Here is a 20060-nt window from a genome sequence, read left to right on the forward strand (position 1 = left end):
TTCTATGTAAGATCTTCAGGACAGCTGTCTCTTCAAATTATTGTTTAACCCCTATCTGAGGAGTTTTTAAAAAGTAGGAAATTGTTTGCTTCCTGCTAAAAGAAAAACCATCATCAGTACTAACAGATGTAAGACACTGTGGTTTGTTTCTATTTCTTAGTTAGAACCATTTTGATGCTTTTTATGACAAAAATGTTTTGTTGAACAAACAAACCATTTCTAGTTATCAAAGTAGAAAAAAAAGAATTAACAGTTTTTTCTAGTGAGAGAAAAATTCTAAATAATATACATTAAAATTTTATGTTAATTAAAGTTATCATTTAAAAAACAATTCATTTATGAAAAACTTTGTCTGTGGCTATATTGATCTGATTCAGTCTTTGAAGTAAAAACTTCCCAGTATCCATAATCAAATCCATGTCATACACTTTTTTCTTCCCATTTGTAAGGTAGAAAAGCTGGGACTGGATGAAATGAACTACTTGCCCTCTTCTAGGATTATAAGTATGATCTTTTAGGTTTACTTTTAATTTGCTGTGGGGTAAAAATTGGCCAAGCCATCATAGTTTAAAAACAGCTATGAACAAGAATGGCATAACACTTGTCCTTTGAAGATTCAACATCTGGACAACTAGAATTACAGTGTCCAGAACAAAACCACAACAGATGCCTGAGCACTAAAGAGCAAAACTTTATTTGAGAATGGGCCAGATCTTGCTGTTTTCATGAGCGAACATATCAAAGTAAAAAATAATGTAGGTGCAAGCATTCATGAATTGTAAATATTTAAAAAATGAAGAGACAACTTGTAGTTCTATTGATCTACTATAGAAAATGTAAAGAAAATTGGCTTTGAAGTAGAATAGAATGAATGTAATTAGGAAGAGATATTAAAAATTAATTTGCATGAATTAGCAAGTAGTATAAGAAATATATATGAAACATAAATAATTTAATGTGGTACTACTAACAAAAAGGAATTTTACTTTGTTTTTTAAAAATTTTCTCTGAAGTGCTGATTTCTTTGAGATAGTAGCTATTTTAAAATATGTATACACATTAATAGCTAAGTATGAGCTTATATGCTTGTATATGGACATATGCATGCACATGCACACATTTACAGATTGGGAGCTAGAACTATGATTTTGTTGACATAAACAGGTAAGAACGAAACTCTACAATATGGGCTAGCATTTTCTTTGCAACAACAATCTTAAAGAGTTACCTTGAACACTGAGACATTAAATGACTTATTCAAAGTTATCCTGCCAATATATATCAAAAGTGGAACAATGAACCAACTCTTCATGGCTTTGAGCTTCTGCCTCTCTCTGTACCTTACACATGTGTATGTATGTATGTATATATATATATATATATATATATATATATATATATATATATAAAATTATAAGAACTGTTTAAATTATTCCACAAAAGCAAGTTAGTAGTCACCTTTACTTTATTAAACAGAAATATTACAACAATGAAGGGTCTAAATATTATTCCTCACATCTTATACATTATTCTTTTCATCCCATTATCCAGATATTCCCTGTTGGTAAACCTTAATTGCTTCCTATGACTAAAAAAAATTAAGAAATGTTAGGCATAAAGTTGAAATTTAATATTCTATAAAATTGACAGCTACAGGTTTTGGTAGTATTAGATCAGCTGCAAATATGACGTTTTTAATAGACAAAGAGGTCCAGGCCAGGAATAAAACTGGTGGGTCTTAGAAAATTCATCATTTTTTGACATTTTCCATGATAATTCAAATATTAGAGACAATTTATAACTCTATCTGTATCATAGTCGAGTCCTTGCACACTGAAACTTACATCACTTTTCCTTTTTAGACAGTCAAACCACAGGTTCTACCAAAAAAAAAATGAGGACAGAAGTCCACCAAAAGCAGTGATTTATCCTCAGTTAAAAACACAGGCTACATTAAAACCACATGTTGCTAAGTGCTGGATAGCCAAGGCCAATATTCAGAATAAAACTTAAGGCACTGAAACTTGGATAAAGGAGATGTTCTTAAATGCTCAGGTCTGTAACACATAATAGAGGATGTTAACTAGGTTGGGTCTAACAAAAGATGGTGTCAGAAACTCAGCAATCTTGAAGAAATATTGAGGGTAGAAACTGTCTCTAATTTAGCACACCTGCTGCTACAGTGCAATAGCCTAGAATTTCTTAGCAGACACTCTATAGAACTCCTTGTCTTACACAGCTGATTTAATAGTACTGATGATTAAAAAGTCCTGAAACAAGGGCTCTGGAGAAGACAGACCACTTTTGAGGAGTATCCTCAACATATGAGGAAACCTTTAAGCTCCCCTAAAGCGTTGATGATGCTTGTCCAAATAGGGGGTACAATTATTTTTAAATTATAAAATTTAAGGGAACTATATTTTATGATCCAAAGCAAGTAAAATATATTCTTGAGGTGCTAATCCTAGGACTCTAAGTTGTTGAAAAAAGCACCAAGAAGTATTTAATTCTTAGAAAAATGTTTTTTCTGGCCCAGAATTTCTCAATTGCACTGTGGTAATGTCAAAACTTTAATTTTATCAGAGGCCTAAGTGTAGCATTGATAAATAATATAATTAATATCTTAATATATTTGAGAATAGTTCAAGATTGACAAGAAAAACTTATCTTGAATTATCTATTCCATTTGTTCCAATCAACTAAGCCAGCATACCTACATAAATTTATGTGTAGTATGAAAATATGAATCTTATACATTCCTATTTATTTACATTTTGCTGTTTTAACTATTATTGATTAGAATATAAGTTCTTTGAGGGTAGACACTGTCTTTTTTATATTTGGGGGAAAATATACTCTGTGCTTGGTAAGTTGTAAGAATTTTAAAAATAGTTGTTGATTCATTGGTGTAGATCCTTAGGTATTAATTTTGTGATCTTTCCATGTACTAGTCAAATTTTCCCATATTATATACTTTCACTGAACACATTTGTGTCAATTCATTGAGAACAGACATGCAATTTTTTTAAGAAAAGAAAAATAAAACATATGATAATACAGTAGAAATATTTTAACACTTCAATCATTTTTAAATGCCTCTAGGTGATAGAGTGTTGAACCTGAAGACAGAAAGACTTAACCTTTCTAAATTCAAATTTGGACTAGGCACTTATTAGTTCTGTGATTCTGGACAAGTAATCTAACCCTATTTACCTCAGTTTCTCATTTGTAATATGAACTAGAGAAAAAAATGGCAAACCACTCCAGTTTCTTTGCTAAGAAAACCTCAAATGGGGCTCCAAAGAGTTGGACATGACTGAAAAACTGAACAACAATAACAATAACAAGCTTTATTACATAAGAATGGATGTTCCTTTTATAGATTCAGGTGACAATCTTTCTATAATTTAGCAACTAGTCATCAAAATACTGTGGTCCCCAAATTTGTCACTCTGCAGATAATCTGGTGAGAAGTTTCTTCAGAGTTATTTCAGATGGTCCTCAGGAAATAGTCCTTACTGAAAGCTTTGCCAGATTAATGGCAACTGCCATAGCTCTCTCACTGTTATGCTTAGCATAGTGCTTGGCACATAGTAGACATTTAATAAATGTTTATTGATTAATTTGTTGATTACTTAAAAAAGCTATAGTCACATCCATTCCTTGAAGGAAATAGCAGAAGATTTTAGTGGAAGATGGCAAAAATAATGGTTTAGGCTTATTGAAGAATTTTGTTTTCTAGTTATCCATATTTTTTTCTTCTAAATAATTCCTTGAAGTTGAAAAGGAAAAATCATTTTCTTTTTTATGCCAGGCAAACTAAGGAATGAATAATTGGCATAGTCTTACACATAGTCTGAGTTCCTATTTTATGAGCATCGTGGATACCTCTGTTTATCTAGAACATTTCTTAATTCCATCTACTAATTCATCTTTCCTCTTTAGCTTCTGGTGTGAACTTAGGGCTATTTCCTTTCTGAGCTTCCATGTGATTGGTACAGTTTATTTGAATATGTCTTTAGTCTACAGATAAGATCTAGTTGGAGATAAGCTTGTAACTTCTATCTTTTATTAAAAGTATTTATCAATTTGTCACCAGAATCATAATTGATATTGCATCATTGCCATGGTATTTCTCTTTTTTCTAACTTTGCTATGGATCAGATGACTTCTTATGTTATATAGTGTTATAAAGAGTAAACAGTGTTGTAAATATTCAATACAGATTAAATGATCTTATTTGTTTTTCTTTTAATGAATAAAAAGTAGATTCTACATAGGAAAATTTTATAGAGAAAAAAAGTTGAATTTTTTCATAACTCTAACATTTCTATTCCATTTGCATGACAATCTCTACATTTTTAATGAGATACTATAATTTTCTTTTCTGTAGATGTATCAAGATGTGTGGCAGAAAGAAAGTATACCCAGGAACAAGCACGGAAGGAATTTCAACAAGTTTTCATTCCAGAATGCAATGATGATGGGACATACAGTCAGGTTATAAACATTTTTTGCATTCTGCATTTGAGCAAGTAGGGGAAGAGGCCAATGAAGAAGGGAGGGACAAGGTAGTCAAGAAGTAGATGGATGTAGGACAGGGAGGAAATTAGCCATTTGTGATTTGGTTTTTGTTCTAAGTCATTGTTTTCTTAGATAACTATGGGAGAATTCATTTGCACTCACAATTATTTCTGTATATATTTATTATTAAGTGGTGGGAAGCAGATTTATTGTATTAGAATTTATGTCTCATGTTGATGATGAGTATAATATAGGCTAGCTTCCATTTTTATGATTCTCATATTAGGACATGACAGTTCTTACATTGTCACCTTTCAGAAGGAGGAGAATCTTTTTGAAACCCTTGTTGTCACTTAGAGTCACAGAATGATTGTAAAATTATATTAAATTGTCTAAGCAAATGTCTAAAATATACAGGTAAGAATTTAAGAGGCCTAGAGAGTTTAAATGATTTCTTTCAAATCATAATTGCTAGCTGATGACAGAACATATCCCAGAACTCAGGCCTACCAATACCCAATTCATTGATTCTAAGGATGGTAATTTATATTTTATAATACTGCTTTTTTCCCCATTATTTTAAGACCAAATAAATGAAATCTTAAGTAATATAATTTTATTGAAAATAAAAGATGTAGATTTTTAAGAGTTCATTATTCAGATTGGCTCTCTAAATTTTCTATGATTTACAGAATGATTTTATTACTCATTTATACTATTTGACTATATAGATCTCTGTTCTTTGTGAAAGTTATAAAATATCTGAATGAGGAAGAGGGAAAATGGCAAGAGAGGTAATTTTATGGTCCTTCAAAACACATGATGCTCATTAGATGGGGTCTTTGTAAAAACAGAACCAAGAACAGGGCTTGTATAATAAAAGAAACAAAAGGGCACTTGAGTTTCAATTCAAGCTCACTCACCTGCATTGTATCGTTTTGGACCACAGATCCCTGTTTATTAAAAAAGGAATGGTTGGATTAGATGACCTGAAAGTTCTCTTAAAGCTCAAATACTTTATGAATAGAACCACGGAGCTATTTTTTCCCTTTATTATATTAATTACCAACACATCAAAGACTCTTTGTATATCCTAGATAAAACAACTTTTCATCTGTTAAAATGTTTTTAAAACCACATGTGCTAGAATAAGTATTATACATCTCTCTATGATGAAATCCATTCATTGTGCTATTTTCTGACAGGTACAATGTCACAGTTACACAGGATATTGTTGGTGTGTTACTCCCAATGGACGGCCAATCAGTGGCACTGCAGTAGCTCATAAAACACCCCGTTGTCCAGGTAGGTTTAATAAACTGGTCACACATACACAGTTGCCCTGTTATAGTCAACAGTGTAAAGGGCAGGAATTGAATAGTTTGTTTTTATTTTTCCTTTTGTTAGGCAAGTGAATGTTATTAGAGGTAGAGACTGAGTCATCAAGATGGTGGAAATGGGTTCTAGTCACCCACTGGAAAGTCTAAAAGTCTTCCTTTTTTTCCTTCTCCTCTCTGCAGTATAAGCTTCGCAAAGGCAGGGACTGTGTTCATTTCCATCTTTATATTCTCATTGTTTGGTACTGTGTTGTACATGCTATAAGCACTGAAAAATGCTTGAAAATGATTATCTTTCTTTGGGATGAAGTGAGGAAACCATTTCAATTAGGAGACAACTTACAAATATTTCTTAAAGAAGCTACCATCAAAGCAAAATTGTGATAGATTATTATGTCAGGACTAATCTCTTCCTCCAATGTTTCTTAAAGATCAGAGTCACAAGAGAAAATAACCAAATTTTGCTCTTGGAGAAAATAAATACGTGTTCTGGTTTTGTGTATAAATCTTTGCTAAGGAAAAGTGACTAGTTCTACATTACTCTGTTTCCAGACATTTTATTTGTGTTATTTTATTATCCATATAAAATGGGCTTGATGTACTAAAGGTAATAATGTTGGCAGAAGAATAATCCATAAACTGGTCTGTTTCCTATTACTATTTTATGGCAAATGCTATAAAAGATTCAGATCATTTTCATTTTTAAAAGGTTTTGCTATCCAACTGCAAACTCCTTTTCTGAGACTGTCTTATCAAACATTCATGATCAACACATCAAAATCATTCAACTGGGAATTTTGGGATGGGCACATTTTAAGAAGACTAATCAAGTCAAAAGTATATTTATAGATTATTATTCATTATGATACAACTTTATATTTTAGAACTCAGAACATTTTCTTTTCAGACCTTTTGTAATTGTATATTCAGCTTATACTCATAGCTATCAAAAGCTTCTAAAAGCTGTTAAATATAGAATGATGAAATGTATATTTATTATGTACTTGATGATCCAAAATATTTGGTTAACTGATATTTATGGAATATCTACTACCGAGTGTCAAGGATTTAAAAAAAAAAACATTTAAATACAATTACCCAGATTCTGAATATATTCTACTTTTAAAACAGACTTTTATGGTTTAAAATTTAAAATGAATTATTTGATACTCTAATATTCATAATATATGATATAATTGACAAAATGTTTTTAATTTAAAGTTAATTGTGTAATATAATATAGTTTAATATTTAAAATACAAATAAATTATTCCTGCTTCAAAACTTTTTGAAACTTCACATGCTATTATGATTTAAAAAGTGCTAATTAAGTTTTCTGAATATATTGTCTGAGAAAATGTGAGATGTAGATTGCACAGAATGGGCTTGAAAAAAATAAATTTCCAAATTCTAATGTCCAATTGGCTTCTTCTCTCTTTATAGTTTATCTACATTAGTATTTTCCCAACCAATTTTCTAACCAACATTTTGATGTGATGAAAAGTACTGGATTTTCTTCATAAATTCCATTTGATTTTTTTATGATGATTGGACAAACAAGTTGTAAAAAGATTACTGATATGTTTTTCTAATTGTATACAAATAATAAAAATGCAACGGGAAATAGTAAAAAATCTGGGGAAATGGTAATGTAGAAAGATGATTGAATAAGAAATGAGATAGTGTGTGAAAAATAAGGCAGAACATTCTTCTGATTCAAAGGTGATTGGCAAAGAATATGGTGCAGAACATTCTAATCAATCTAGAAGAAAAATATTTTGAATTCATTTTTAAAAAGAAAAAATTAGGTAGAATTTGTTCCCCTTTATGACATTGTCTTCCAAAACTGTTTAGTCTCTCTCTAAATGTTTGTTTCTTAGTATGTAGACACATCCTTAATGATGGTTTAGAAGCACTCCTTTACACCTGGTTGTTACTATTAATTTGTTCCACAAATCTCACAGAATATTTATGTGGATTTTTTTTACCTCCAGATGTCATTCATGTTTTAGTTTGGAAGGGGAAAAGCATTAGCAGTAGAACAGGTGCATATACAAAGACTTCTTTTGGAAATTGCATATAAATGTGGCAAAATGTCAAAAGGCTGTTAAATTTTAAAGCAGAGGAAAGGAATAGGAAAAATCTGCACACATTAAGAATATACTTCCACTTTTTATGGATATAAATGGCTCTCTTCCTTTGTTGGTACAGTGGAAAGAATGCCTCACACAGTGCCTGACACATAGTTGGAGTTTAATAAATGCTTGTTAATTGTTTGCTTTTATTTATTTTTGTTTGTTTTCAGTCCAAAGAACCAGATTTGAATTATGAAGAAATGGCTACCATTTCTTAATTGTGTGTAACCTTGGAGAGGTTCACTGAGTCTGGTTCCTTATCTGTAAGATGATCTATAATTTTGAAGACTCCTTCTAGCACTAAATCTTATAATCTTTGTTTTACATGCCCCAACATAGATAATTCAGAACAATAGACAGAATATTTTGGTTTCAATCAAGCAAAGCACTTACTGCTTGCCAGATACTGTGCTAAGGACTGGGAATACAAAAAGAGGTTTATAAGATATAGGATATCTGTTTATAATATATCATTGCTAGTACCAGAAGGAATATTTTGGAGGAGACTTCCAGGGGGTGGAGCCAAGATTGCGGAGAAGGCACATGCGACTTTCTAAGCTCCTCTCATTCCCCTCATAACCAACTATTTAATTCAGCCTCAAAAATAGCTCTTCACTGCTTAAATTCATGAAGATTAGAAGCACTACAATTTACCAGCAGAAGTCAATCTGGAAGATCGCCAGGAAAGGTTTGTCCTGAGGGGCAGGAACAGACTAGTGCAGGCAGAGAGAGACTAGTGTCCTGAGCAGACCAGGGGCGGGGGTGATCTCTGTGGCTAGAGAAGTTATAAAGACGACTTTGCTATAGGCTAACTGCTCTTCTTTGATTACAAAGGCAGAGAAATTAAAGCCTAAAACAGAGGGTACTCTAAAAAATGCCAGAACCTAACAAGATCTGGCTGTAACCACTCAAACCCACAAGTGACTCAGTCAGACCTATAACATAGCCCTGCAGCCACATCCTGCAGTTTGGGGCTTTTGCAGGGGCAGTTACAAATCTGCCCAGCAGGGGGGGCACAGTCTGGGCAGCCTCTAATCTGCACAGTGGGGGACTCAGTCTGGGGCAATAGAACTTCCCCAGCAGATTATGCTACCGAGGCAGAGACACTTCAGGTCCTGAGGGCCATTCTCTACTCAGCTGCTAATACCCACAGCCCCAGGGTGGGCTTTGGCTTGGGGTAGTGAAACTCTCACTGCTCAGTGTCTAGCCCCAGGGCAGTCGTTATCTCACACAGCAGGGGTTCTTTGCAGGGCACTTTCCCAGCTCAATCCTGCAGGCCTGAGTTACTTGCCAGTGGGGAACTCTTTCCCAGAGCACTCCAGTACCTCGCTGTTTTTTGTAGCTGGCTGGCAGGACAGCTACCTGTCCATATGCCTTTCACTGCTCTGCGGAGGAAGCTGGTAACTTCTTGGCTCTGAAGGTAGACCCTACAGGCTTTAACAAAGAGACTAATAGCAGACAGTCTCCAGACAATTGTTGGTCCCCAATACAAAAGGCTCTCCTAGAAGAAATTATTTAAAAAAAACTTAAAAGAGAATTAGAAGAAAAATGGGGAAAGGAAAGAGAAGCTATGAAAGAGAGCAACAACTTCCTGAAATATGAATTGGAAAAGGTTAACAACTCCCAAGAAATACAGGAAAACAGAATTTGTGAATTGGAAAAAAAAATAACTCACTAAAAAAAAAAAAATTAGTGAAATGGAAAAAAAATTCCATAGAGCAAAACAACTTATTTTAAAACTCAATTGGACATATACAAAAAGAAGTAAAAAAGATAATGAAGAAAATAACTCACTAAAAATCAGAACTGAACAAATAGAAATGACTGATTCATTGAGACATCAAGAATCAGTCAAGCAAAACCAAAAGAATGAAAGATTGGGGAAAAGAATGTCAAACATTTACTTGGAAAAACAATAGATCTGGAAAATAGCTATAGAAGAGATAACCTGAGGATCATTGGACTACCCGAAAATTATGATGAAAAAAAGAGGCTAGATACTATTTTATAGGAAATCATCAAAGAGAACTGCCCAGAAGTAATAGAACCAGAAGGTAAAATAGGGGTTAAAGAATTCATCAAACACCTTCTGAAAAAGACCCTAAAATAAAGATTCAGAGGAATATTGTGGCCAAATTTCAGAATTTTCAGACTAAAGAAAAAATATTACAAGCAGCTAGGAAAAAACAATTCAGATACCACCATAAGGGTCATGCAAGATCTGGCTGCCTCAACATTAAAGGATTGAAGGGCCTGGAATCTGATATTCCGAAAGGCAAAAGAACTTGGAATGCATCCAAGAATAAACTACCCAGCTAAGCTGAACATTTTTTTTTCCATAGAAGAAGATAGACATTTAATGAAACAGAGGAATTCCATTTGTTTCTAAGGAAAAAACCAGACTTAAACAAAAAATTTGATCTCCAACAACAGGACTCAAAAGAAGTAGAAAAAGGTAAAAGGAATTCTTGAGAACTGTATTTCTGTTGTGGATATACATAAAAACTACATGTATAATTTGATTTTACTGATATAACATAAAAAAGGGAAGTAGAAATATAAAGGGGATAGTGTTAGAAAAAGGGAAAAGGGGAGATAAAAAGAGGGAAACTAATGCCACGATTAGGCAAAGGGAACCTATCATATCTGAGGGAATTTAGAGAGGGGAAGGAACATTGTGTGAATCCTACTCTCATCAAAGTTGGCTCAAAGAGGAAATAATTGACATATTTGTTTTACAGAGAATCTTCTCTCACCTCATTAAAAAGTGGGAGAGGAAAAGGGAAAAGGAAAAAGAGTAATAAGGGAAGGGTACAAAAAAGGAGAAGAGATACAAAGGGAGAAGGGAGAATCCTAAAGAGGGAGAGCTGCATGACACAAGTGGGACCAATAAGTTAAATACTAGGGAAGGCGGAAAGGGGGACAAGAAAAAGAAAAGCATAATCTGGGGATATTAGGATGGCAGGAAATACAGAATTAGTAATTTTAACCATAAATGTGAATGGGATGAACTCTTCCATAAAGAGAAAGCAGATAGCAGACTGGAGCAAAATATGTTGTTTAGAGGAAACACATTTAAAACAGGGAAATACATACAGAGTAAAGGTAAAAGGCTGGCAGAATCTATTATGCTTCAGACAAAGTCAAAAAAGCAGGGGTAGCCATCCTTATCTCAGATCAAGTAAAAGCAAAAATTGATCTAATTAAAAGAGATAAGGAAGGAAAATATATCTTGCTAAAGGGTACTATAGACAATGAAGCAATATCAGTATTAAACATATATACACCAAGTGGTATAGCATCTAACTTCCTAAAGAAGTTAAGAGAGTTGCGAGAAGAAATAGACAGCAAAACTATAATAGCAGGAGATCTTAATCTTGCATTCTCAGATTTAGATAAATCAAATCACAAAACAAATAAGAAAGAAATTAAAGAGGTAAATAGAATATTAGAAAAATTAGGTATGATAGATCTTTGGAGAAAACTGAATGGTGACCGGAAGGAGTATACTTTCTTCTCAGCAGTTCATGGAACCTACACAAAAGTTGACCATATGTTAGGACATAAAGACCTTAAAATTAAATGTAGGAAGGCAGAAATAGTAAATGCTTTCTTTTCAGATCATGATGCAATAAAAATTACATTCAACAAAAAGTTAGGGGTAAATAGACCAAAAAGTAATTGGAAACTAAATAATCTCTTCTTGAAGAATGATTGGGTGAAACAGCAAATTATAGACACAATTAATATTTTCATTCAAGATAATGACAATGATGAGACATCATACCAAAATTTGTGGGATGCTGCCAAAGTGGTAAAAACAGGAAATTTTATATCCTTAGAAGCTTCCTTGAATAAAATATAGAGAGAAAAGATCAAAGCTAGAAAAAGACCAAATTAAAAACACCCAAACAATTACTAAACTTGAAATTCTAAAATTAAAAAGAGAAATTAATAATATTGAAAGTAAAAAAAAACTATTGGAACTAATAAATAAAACTAAGAGTTGGTTTTATGAAAAAAAAAAACAATAAAATTGATAAACCTTTGGTATATCTGATTAGAAAAAGGAGAGAGGAAAATCAGATTAATAGTCCTAAAAATGAAAAGGGAGAAGTTTCCACCAATGAAGAGGAAATTAAAGAAAAATAAGGAGTTACTTTGCCCAACTTTATGCCAATAAATTTGATAACTTAAGCGAAATGGATGACTACCTCCAAAAATATAGGCTTCCCAGATTAACAGAGGAGGAAGTAAATTGCTTAAATAGTCCCATTTCAGAAAAAAAAAGAACAAGCTATTAATCAACTCCCTAAAAAAATCCCCAGGAATATTTTGCCAAGGGTTCAATTGAAAAATGCAAGAATTTCAGTCAAAATGAGCTAACCTTTCCTCTGAAGGACCTTACATTCTTTTGGGGGGATAGTAATGAGAGAAGAGGACAGCAATAAGTATCTGAATATGTATGTAGAAAGTATAAAATGAAAAAAAGTATCCCATAGTAATTTGGGGGAGAAAAGCACTAGGATGGAGAAGAGGCAGGAAAGACTTCATGTAGAAAGGATACTTTGAGCTGAATTTTGAAGGAAACAAAAGATTTTAAGCAGGGATGCTGAGGAAGGAGGGCATTCCATACAAGAGGAGCAATCTGTCAACACTATGATGTACTGTTAAAATTCAAGAATTAAAATTGAAAAAAAGGCTACAGTATTTGGCAAACAGGAATTATTTATTTCCCAGGAAGAATCCCATAACTCCAGGAATTTTAAAATTAGATAGAACCTTGGTATTCATCTAGTCTACTCTCTCTCTATATATATCTATATCTATATCTATGTATGTATATATATATATATATATGTATAATCTATATATCTATATCTCTAATACAGTATACTAGCAACTGGTCATCAGATCTTTAAGGAGATATTAAAGAGTTAAGCAATATTTTCTCCTTTTGAATAATTCTAATTGCTAGGCATTTCCCCCCTACATCAAATCTAAACAGCTCTTCAAATCTTATCTCATTTATATATCAAGACAATTTTTCCCTAACACGTATCATTTTCCTTTTTTATCATATTAGCTCATATGGTAGGTGTGAAGTGGTTTCTCAGAGTTGTTTTCATTTTTACAACATTTTGAATTCCAAATTTTTCTTTCTCCCTCCCACCCCTTTCTTTGTTTCAAAAATGGTAGGCAGTTCAATATAGTTTATACATGTGCTATCATGTAAAACATTTTTCCATATTAATCACAGTTGTTCAAGAAGAAATAAATCAAAAGAAAAAAAAACACAAGATTCTACATTTAGATCCCATCAGTTCTTTATCTGGATATGTATAGCACTTTCCTTCATAAGTCCTTTGTACTTGTCTTGGATCATTGTATTGTCATTGATAGTGGATCATCACCTAAATCTGCTGATATTGTGTACACTGCTTTCCTGGTCCTGCTCATTTAACTTTGTATCAGTTCAAAAAAGTCTTTCTAAGTTTTTCTGAAATCTGCTTGTTCATAATTTCTTCATGCTCAAAAGTATTCCATTACATTCATGTAGTACAGCTTGTTCAGCCATTCTCCAGTTGATGGACAGCCCCTCAATTTTTAATAATTTGCCACCACAAAAAGAGCTGCTATAGGTATTTTTTATAGTAGATCTTCTCTCCACTCCCCTCCCCCCATTCTTTAAAGATCTCTTTGGAATACAGACCTTGGGGTTTTTTTTGGATCAAAGGGTATACACAGTTTGGTTGCTTTTTGGGCATAATTACAATTTTGTGCTGAGGGAGTGGGAATAAGAGATGGCTGTAGCTGTTGGAGGGTGTAGAGATCTGGTAGTCTAACTGGTGCTGAGATTTGGAGTCTTAAGTCTGTTTTTCTGTTGAAGGTGTTTTTGCATTTACTTGAGGCTATACTAAAGCACATGGTGGTCTGGCCTCTGGAGGCTATACTGAGACATGGAGGAGTTTGCACTGTCAGCAGCCTGTTTGGTTAGACATTTGTAGGGTTGGCATCTGCCTGTTTGTCCAGGGTTGTGCTGAAGCAAATGGTGGTCTGGCTTCTGGAGAATACCTGTTTGCCCAAGGCTACACTGAAGCACATGGAAGTTCTGGTAGCTGAAGTCCACCACATCCAAACTCAGGGTCTCCTGGTTTGCTGATGTGGGGCTTGTTGTCAACTCTCTTGCAAGTTTTCTGTCCTGGCTGTTTCTCCTTTTCTCCCACCTTTACTAAAGTGGACTCCTATTACCAATCCTTCACGTTTCCTGGGTTAAAAGATATCTTCATCCCATCTACTTGCTGGTTCTGCTGTTCCATGACAGTTTTGGAGTGCTATTTTTTGATTTCTAGCAGGTGAACATGGGAAAGTTACAGCAATTCATTGCTTACTCTATCATCTTGGCTCCTGGAAGTAGTATCTCTGTGAAGTTTTATAATCTATGTCAAAAACTCAATATTCATTCTTCCACCTAACATTCTGCAGTGAGTCTGAGCAAAGATATTTTAGTTTTTTCCCCCTCTTTTTATTTTAACTTGAATATTCTTTATCATGTGTCTCCCTTTGGATTAGTGGGATTTTTTGAAAGTGGTACACTTTTAGATATACAGTATTCCACCACTAGCCTTTTAATCAAAATTTTGGCAAAATTAGAACTTCTATTTCCTCATTTCAGTCATGATCTCCATCACAAAATTTCACTGATATTTATTGTCATAGTTATCTCCCTCCTTGTATTAAAATCTTATACTCATATTATTACATATAAACGATATTACTGGGGGATAGAATTATCAAATAGAAGCTAAATGACCAACAATAGGAATGTACAGAGATATTCTATCTAACTATCTGTCTGTTTCTGGGTGAGAAAGAGAAAGAGAAAGAAAGAAAAAGTGAGAGTTTAAAAAACACTAAAGCACCTACAGTTTTCCATTTTTTTATAGGAAGAAAGGCAGTGGATTTCTGAAGGTAGGTAGGTAAAGGAAAAAGAGTGAATTTTACTCATCTAATGCTTCAGTGATTAGAGCCCTGGGTCTGAGTCAAGAAGACCTGAATTCAAATCTGTCTTCAGATAATTTCTAGCTGTGTGATCTTGGCAAGTCACTTAACCTCTGTTCGACTTAATCCATTGGAGAAGGAAATGGCAAACCACTATAATAACATTGCCAAGAAAACTCTATGGAGAATATTGGCATGCTGTAGTCCACGGGGTCATGAAGAGGTGGACACGATTGAACAACAACAATTATCCATGAAAATGACTATCTGGTTATCCTGACATAGTGTTTTTTGGCTGACTTGGGAGTGGTATACTATGTTGGAAAGAACATGATTTGAATTGGGAGACTTGAGTTTCATTTTCAGCTTCATCTCTAAGTCTTTGTGATGTCATATGAATAATTTTATGTCTTTGGGACTCATGTTTCTTAGCTTCAAAATGAAGGGTTGGATTATATATTTATAAGCTATCTTTCAGTTTTGTGATTTTAAAATTACTTCATAGTTTTGCCATATGGAGTATGCATATCATTTTCCTCTTAAGCTAGCTGGTAAAAAATATGTTTCAGATGGTAAGAGGATAGGAGTTAGGAATTACCTAATGCAATGTGGATGCCTAACATTAAAAGCCGATCTTTAAAATACTTCTATTACATAAAGTGGTCAATTAAAAATAAAATAAATCAAATGTATTTCCAAACTAAAGTTTGGCTTGAGGTAAAAACCATTGAATAATTTTTCTTTAGCTTTCCTTTAACCTCTGATTCTTACAGTCAAATTCTAAGAAAAGAATTAGAATAACACTATTGAGGAAAATCAGTGGATGAACTAGATGGACGTAATGACACCAGTTACTTCAAAACTCTTTGATGGCTCTCCTCTGACCTGTGGCAAAGAGCAAATAATGAATTTACTAAAGGGGCAGAAGTTGTCTTATTCACTGGAGGGATAAAAACTATTTATATATTAGCTAGTAGATAGAATTCTGGGCTCAATGTTACAAAATTCTAGAATGTGAATGGGAAGTGATTGGTCATTTAAGTCTGGAAGTACCTGTATGAGAATTTCTTCTATAGCACACCTTGACAGTGTTTAAAACTTACCTTTATTAAAAACCAAAACCCAAACTAAAAACTTAGAGTGGTAGAGAAACAATATTTATCTCCTGTCAGATCATTCTACATTTTAAAAAATAAAACTCTAATTCCTTTTGGATATAAAATTCTCATTGAGGAAACTTCCTCTACTGAGTCAGATCGGTAATTGTTCTGAAATTTCTAATCTTATAGAGTTGCTGGGAGTGGGGAAAATGAATGGGAGATAGATATTTTAAGTGATTTGCTCAGGATCACTTGGCTAATACCTATCTTTCTGACTCTGGGGATGCTTATTTATTCACTATATTTCAGGATCTCTCATTTTACATTTAGATAATTAGTGAATTATTAAGAAATATGTTCTCACATTAAAACTAAAAATGAGATATTTTTTAAAATACTATGCAAATCTTAAAGCATATATAAATGCTGGTGATGTTATTATTATTACCTCTATTCATTGGTTTTGTTTCTGTCTTCTAGGACTAAGCCGAATACATCTAATTCCTTTCCCAAATGACAATCTTTCACATAACTGAAGAGAATTATCACCCACCTTTCCCCTATACCCATCCCAGTTTTCTCTTCTCTTGGCCAACCATTCCAATTTCTTCAAACTATTCTAGGAGATATTTTCCAATTTGGATTTAAATTTTGTCCCAGACTCCTCTTGTTTGGTAATTTTGATTTGTTTAAACTCTTAGAATGTCAGTTTCTTCTCCTATAAAATAAGTATAATTATATTTTTGCAATTTATCTTACAAGTCTGGTATAAGGAATGTAAATTTAAAGCACTTTGTAAAAGTGATTGATTATGATGAAGTTCATTGGAGCCCTCTGACACAAAATATACAGCTAAAGAAGTGTGAGAAACCAATTTATAATCCTAGAGTCAGAAGTTGATAAATTATAAAAATAGTAAAGTTTTGTTTCAGGCTTTTTTGTAAGTGTGTCCTGATTTAGTAGAATAACCAAAGTATACATGATAAATATTTTTTAAAAGAAATTAATTTGACCTTGACCTTTATCTTTCCTTCCTTTCTTACTCCTATCAGCAAACAGCACAGTCTGAAAGACTTAAAGTTAGGATGCTTAAAGAACTTTTGGATATTCTTTTTGGGCTCGGAGAGACATTTGTCAAGGGTTATCAATGTATATTTTGTGAGTATACTGGGCCTATAAACTGTTTTTGCCTGCTTGCTGAGGCTTATCTATAGAAACTTTTAATTGGTCTCCTTTTCTTAAATTTCTCTTATCTTCAATTCATCTTACACTCAGCTACCAAAGTGACTTTTCTAATATGTAAGTCTGACCATAACTATCAGCAGACATTTATTAAAATGAATAAATAAAATATAGGTAAATGTTCATATAGCATATTTATGTGTATATGTGTATGCATATATGTGCATAGTTTATTTTCCCAACTAATTGTTAAAACAATTGTATACATTTTTAAAAATTTTGAGTTTCAAAATCTATCCCTTTCTCCATCCCTGCCTCTGCTTCCTGCCTCCCCTCTCCCCTTTCCCCCATCCTGAGGCAGTAAATAATCAGATATAGATTATGCATGTGCAATCATGTAAAACATTTTCATATTAATCATTTTCTAACAAGAATTTATTAAAAATTCTATGTGGCATTGCACTTAGCTCTGGGAATACAAAGAAAGGGAAAAACAAAAACAAAACTTATTCTCTGCTCTCAGAAGTCTTATTTTAATGAAGTAGAATACTACCTCCATGTTTAGTGAACCCCACTGTCTTTCTATTTTTTCCAGGATAATAAAAATCGAATACATATACGTGTGTGTGTGTGTGTGTGTGTGTGTGTGTGTGTGTGTGTGTGTGTGTAGGGAAGCAATGAATAGAGTGCTGGGGCTCTGGCCAAGAAAACTTATCTTCTTAAATTCAAATTTGGACTTAGGAATTTAATAGCTAGTTCTGTGACCATATATTACATGTGGGCAGCACAGTGGATAGAGCACTGGACTTAAAAATCAAGAAAACTCATCTTCAGGAGTTCAAATCTAATCTCAGACATTTACTAGCTATATAACCTTGGCCATGTCATTTAATTCTGTTTGTCTCAATTCCTCATCTGTAAAATAAGTTGGAAAAAGAAATGGCAAAACCACCACAATATCTTTGCCAAGAAAACTAAAATCAGACTTATGAAGAGCCTGCAATGACTAAAACAACTGAATAATGATAACAAAATTATATGTTACATGAGCACCTATTGTATCTATGTATATATATATATGTCTGCATTATATGTTCATATATGTGTATGTATATATAACACATGAATATTCATATACTTATTTTATATGTAGATACAAATATATATATATGTATTTGTATATTTGTAAATAGATTCATGAAGCACATATTTATTTATAAATATGCCTTATACAGCTGTATATACACCGATACATTCATATTTATGTACATACATATGTGTACATATACCTATTAATTTATGTTTGTGTGTATATGTGTACAGGCACTAGAGACTGGCTAAGATCTCATCTTATCCACTGAACAGCTGAATAATTAATTTATCTACTACCTTCACACCCTTATTCATAAACTTTACCTGTCTAGATGATGTGGTATTCAAGGATCCTTTACATGAACCAAGAACATACTAACCTCAAGAGAAATATAACAGTGAAATGCAGCTTTATGCAGTTCATTTTTCCATCCAAATAGAACCTTTTGTACTAGCAGATGAATCAATATCAATATCTCTACATTTCTACATATTTGATTTATGTTCCTTAATCATGTTTTCCATTAGATAACAAATTTAGAGCTAGAAGGGGCCATACACATATATTTCCAATCTCTCTTTTTATAGATGAAGAACTGAACCCCAGAAAGGTTAAGTAACTTTTTTAGGAACATAGAGATAGCAGCAAATGGCATATTTGGGACATAAACCCAAGTCTTTTCTGTTTAGTTTCACTACTTTTTGCACTGTCTCAAGTGATTTGTGTACATTTAAATAAAAATGGAGGAAAAATAAGCTTTTAAAAAAAGAAAGACTTTTTTTTTTTCCCAAAGGAAAATAGATAGCCTGTTCTCTATTACTGGGAAATGGCTTCATCTTTTTAATCTCTTTTCTTTTCTGTAACTATGGTCTGTGGCCAAGAAATTACTTCTGGCCTAAAGACAAACTGTAGTTTAAGATATTGTAAATTGAACCTTTTTGGAAATTTTTTAATAGTTTACAAATTAATGAATTTTATTGTTTAGCTCAGCAGTAATGGTGTTTTTAAGGAAATCTGAAGATACCAATACACAGAAAAAGGGAGTAGAAACTCATTGTAAAGATCTTAGCTAATCAGAGAGAAATGTAGTACTTAAAAATATAGACAAAACTTTATCAAACACAGTTTATAGGAAGTACATTCTTGTGCAAGGAACACAGAATACCTCAAGTACTTTAAGTTTCTATTTTTCAAAGTATAAATAAGAAGACATTTATGTTTTTTTTTTTTACTACTGTTTGTATTTTATATCTTTCCAAATTATATGTGATATCTTGAAAAATGATCCAAAATTGATTTCAATAGCTTATCCTTGATAATTCAAACTTGTCTTTTTACTTGGCATTTCAAACTTTGTATTTTGAAAACAGAAAAAAGCCATCTTTCCCCTAAAATTATCCTCTCATTCCAACTTCTTTTTTCCAGTTGAGGGCATAACCTCTTTCCAGCTATCCAGTTATCATCTTTGATGTCACCCTCAATTCAACTCTCACTTCTCATATCTAATCAGTTCCTACCTCTCATATAGATTAATATAAAGTCTTTCTATTTTCCCTGTCTCTATCTCTTCATTTCAACATTTTCTCCACTTATATACCTGAAATGGGTATCTAACCATGAATCTGCTCAATTATTTCCAATTTATTGGTTTTATTTTCTCCAGGATCAAATATAGTTCTTTGTTTAT

At 32.8% G+C, this 20060-nt stretch overlaps 1 protein-coding gene across 4 annotated transcripts in view; it reads left to right on the top strand.

Moving 5' to 3' along the window:
- The window catches only part of SMOC2 (SPARC related modular calcium binding 2), a 260249-nt gene that overhangs the window by 86512 nt on the left and 153677 nt on the right, over positions 1–20060 (top strand). For all 4 annotated transcript variants that reach the window (XM_051998150.1, XM_051998151.1, XM_051998153.1 and 1 more), the window contains 2 exons: positions 4394–4500; positions 5730–5829. In XM_051998150.1, the coding sequence (XP_051854110.1) occupies positions 4394–4500; positions 5730–5829 (207 nt within the window). The remainder of the gene's footprint in view (positions 1–4393; positions 4501–5729; positions 5830–20060) is intronic.

This window comes from Antechinus flavipes, chromosome 4 (genome assembly GCF_016432865.1).
Source record: "Antechinus flavipes isolate AdamAnt ecotype Samford, QLD, Australia chromosome 4, AdamAnt_v2, whole genome shotgun sequence".
NCBI classification, from domain to species: domain Eukaryota; kingdom Metazoa; phylum Chordata; class Mammalia; order Dasyuromorphia; family Dasyuridae; genus Antechinus; species Antechinus flavipes.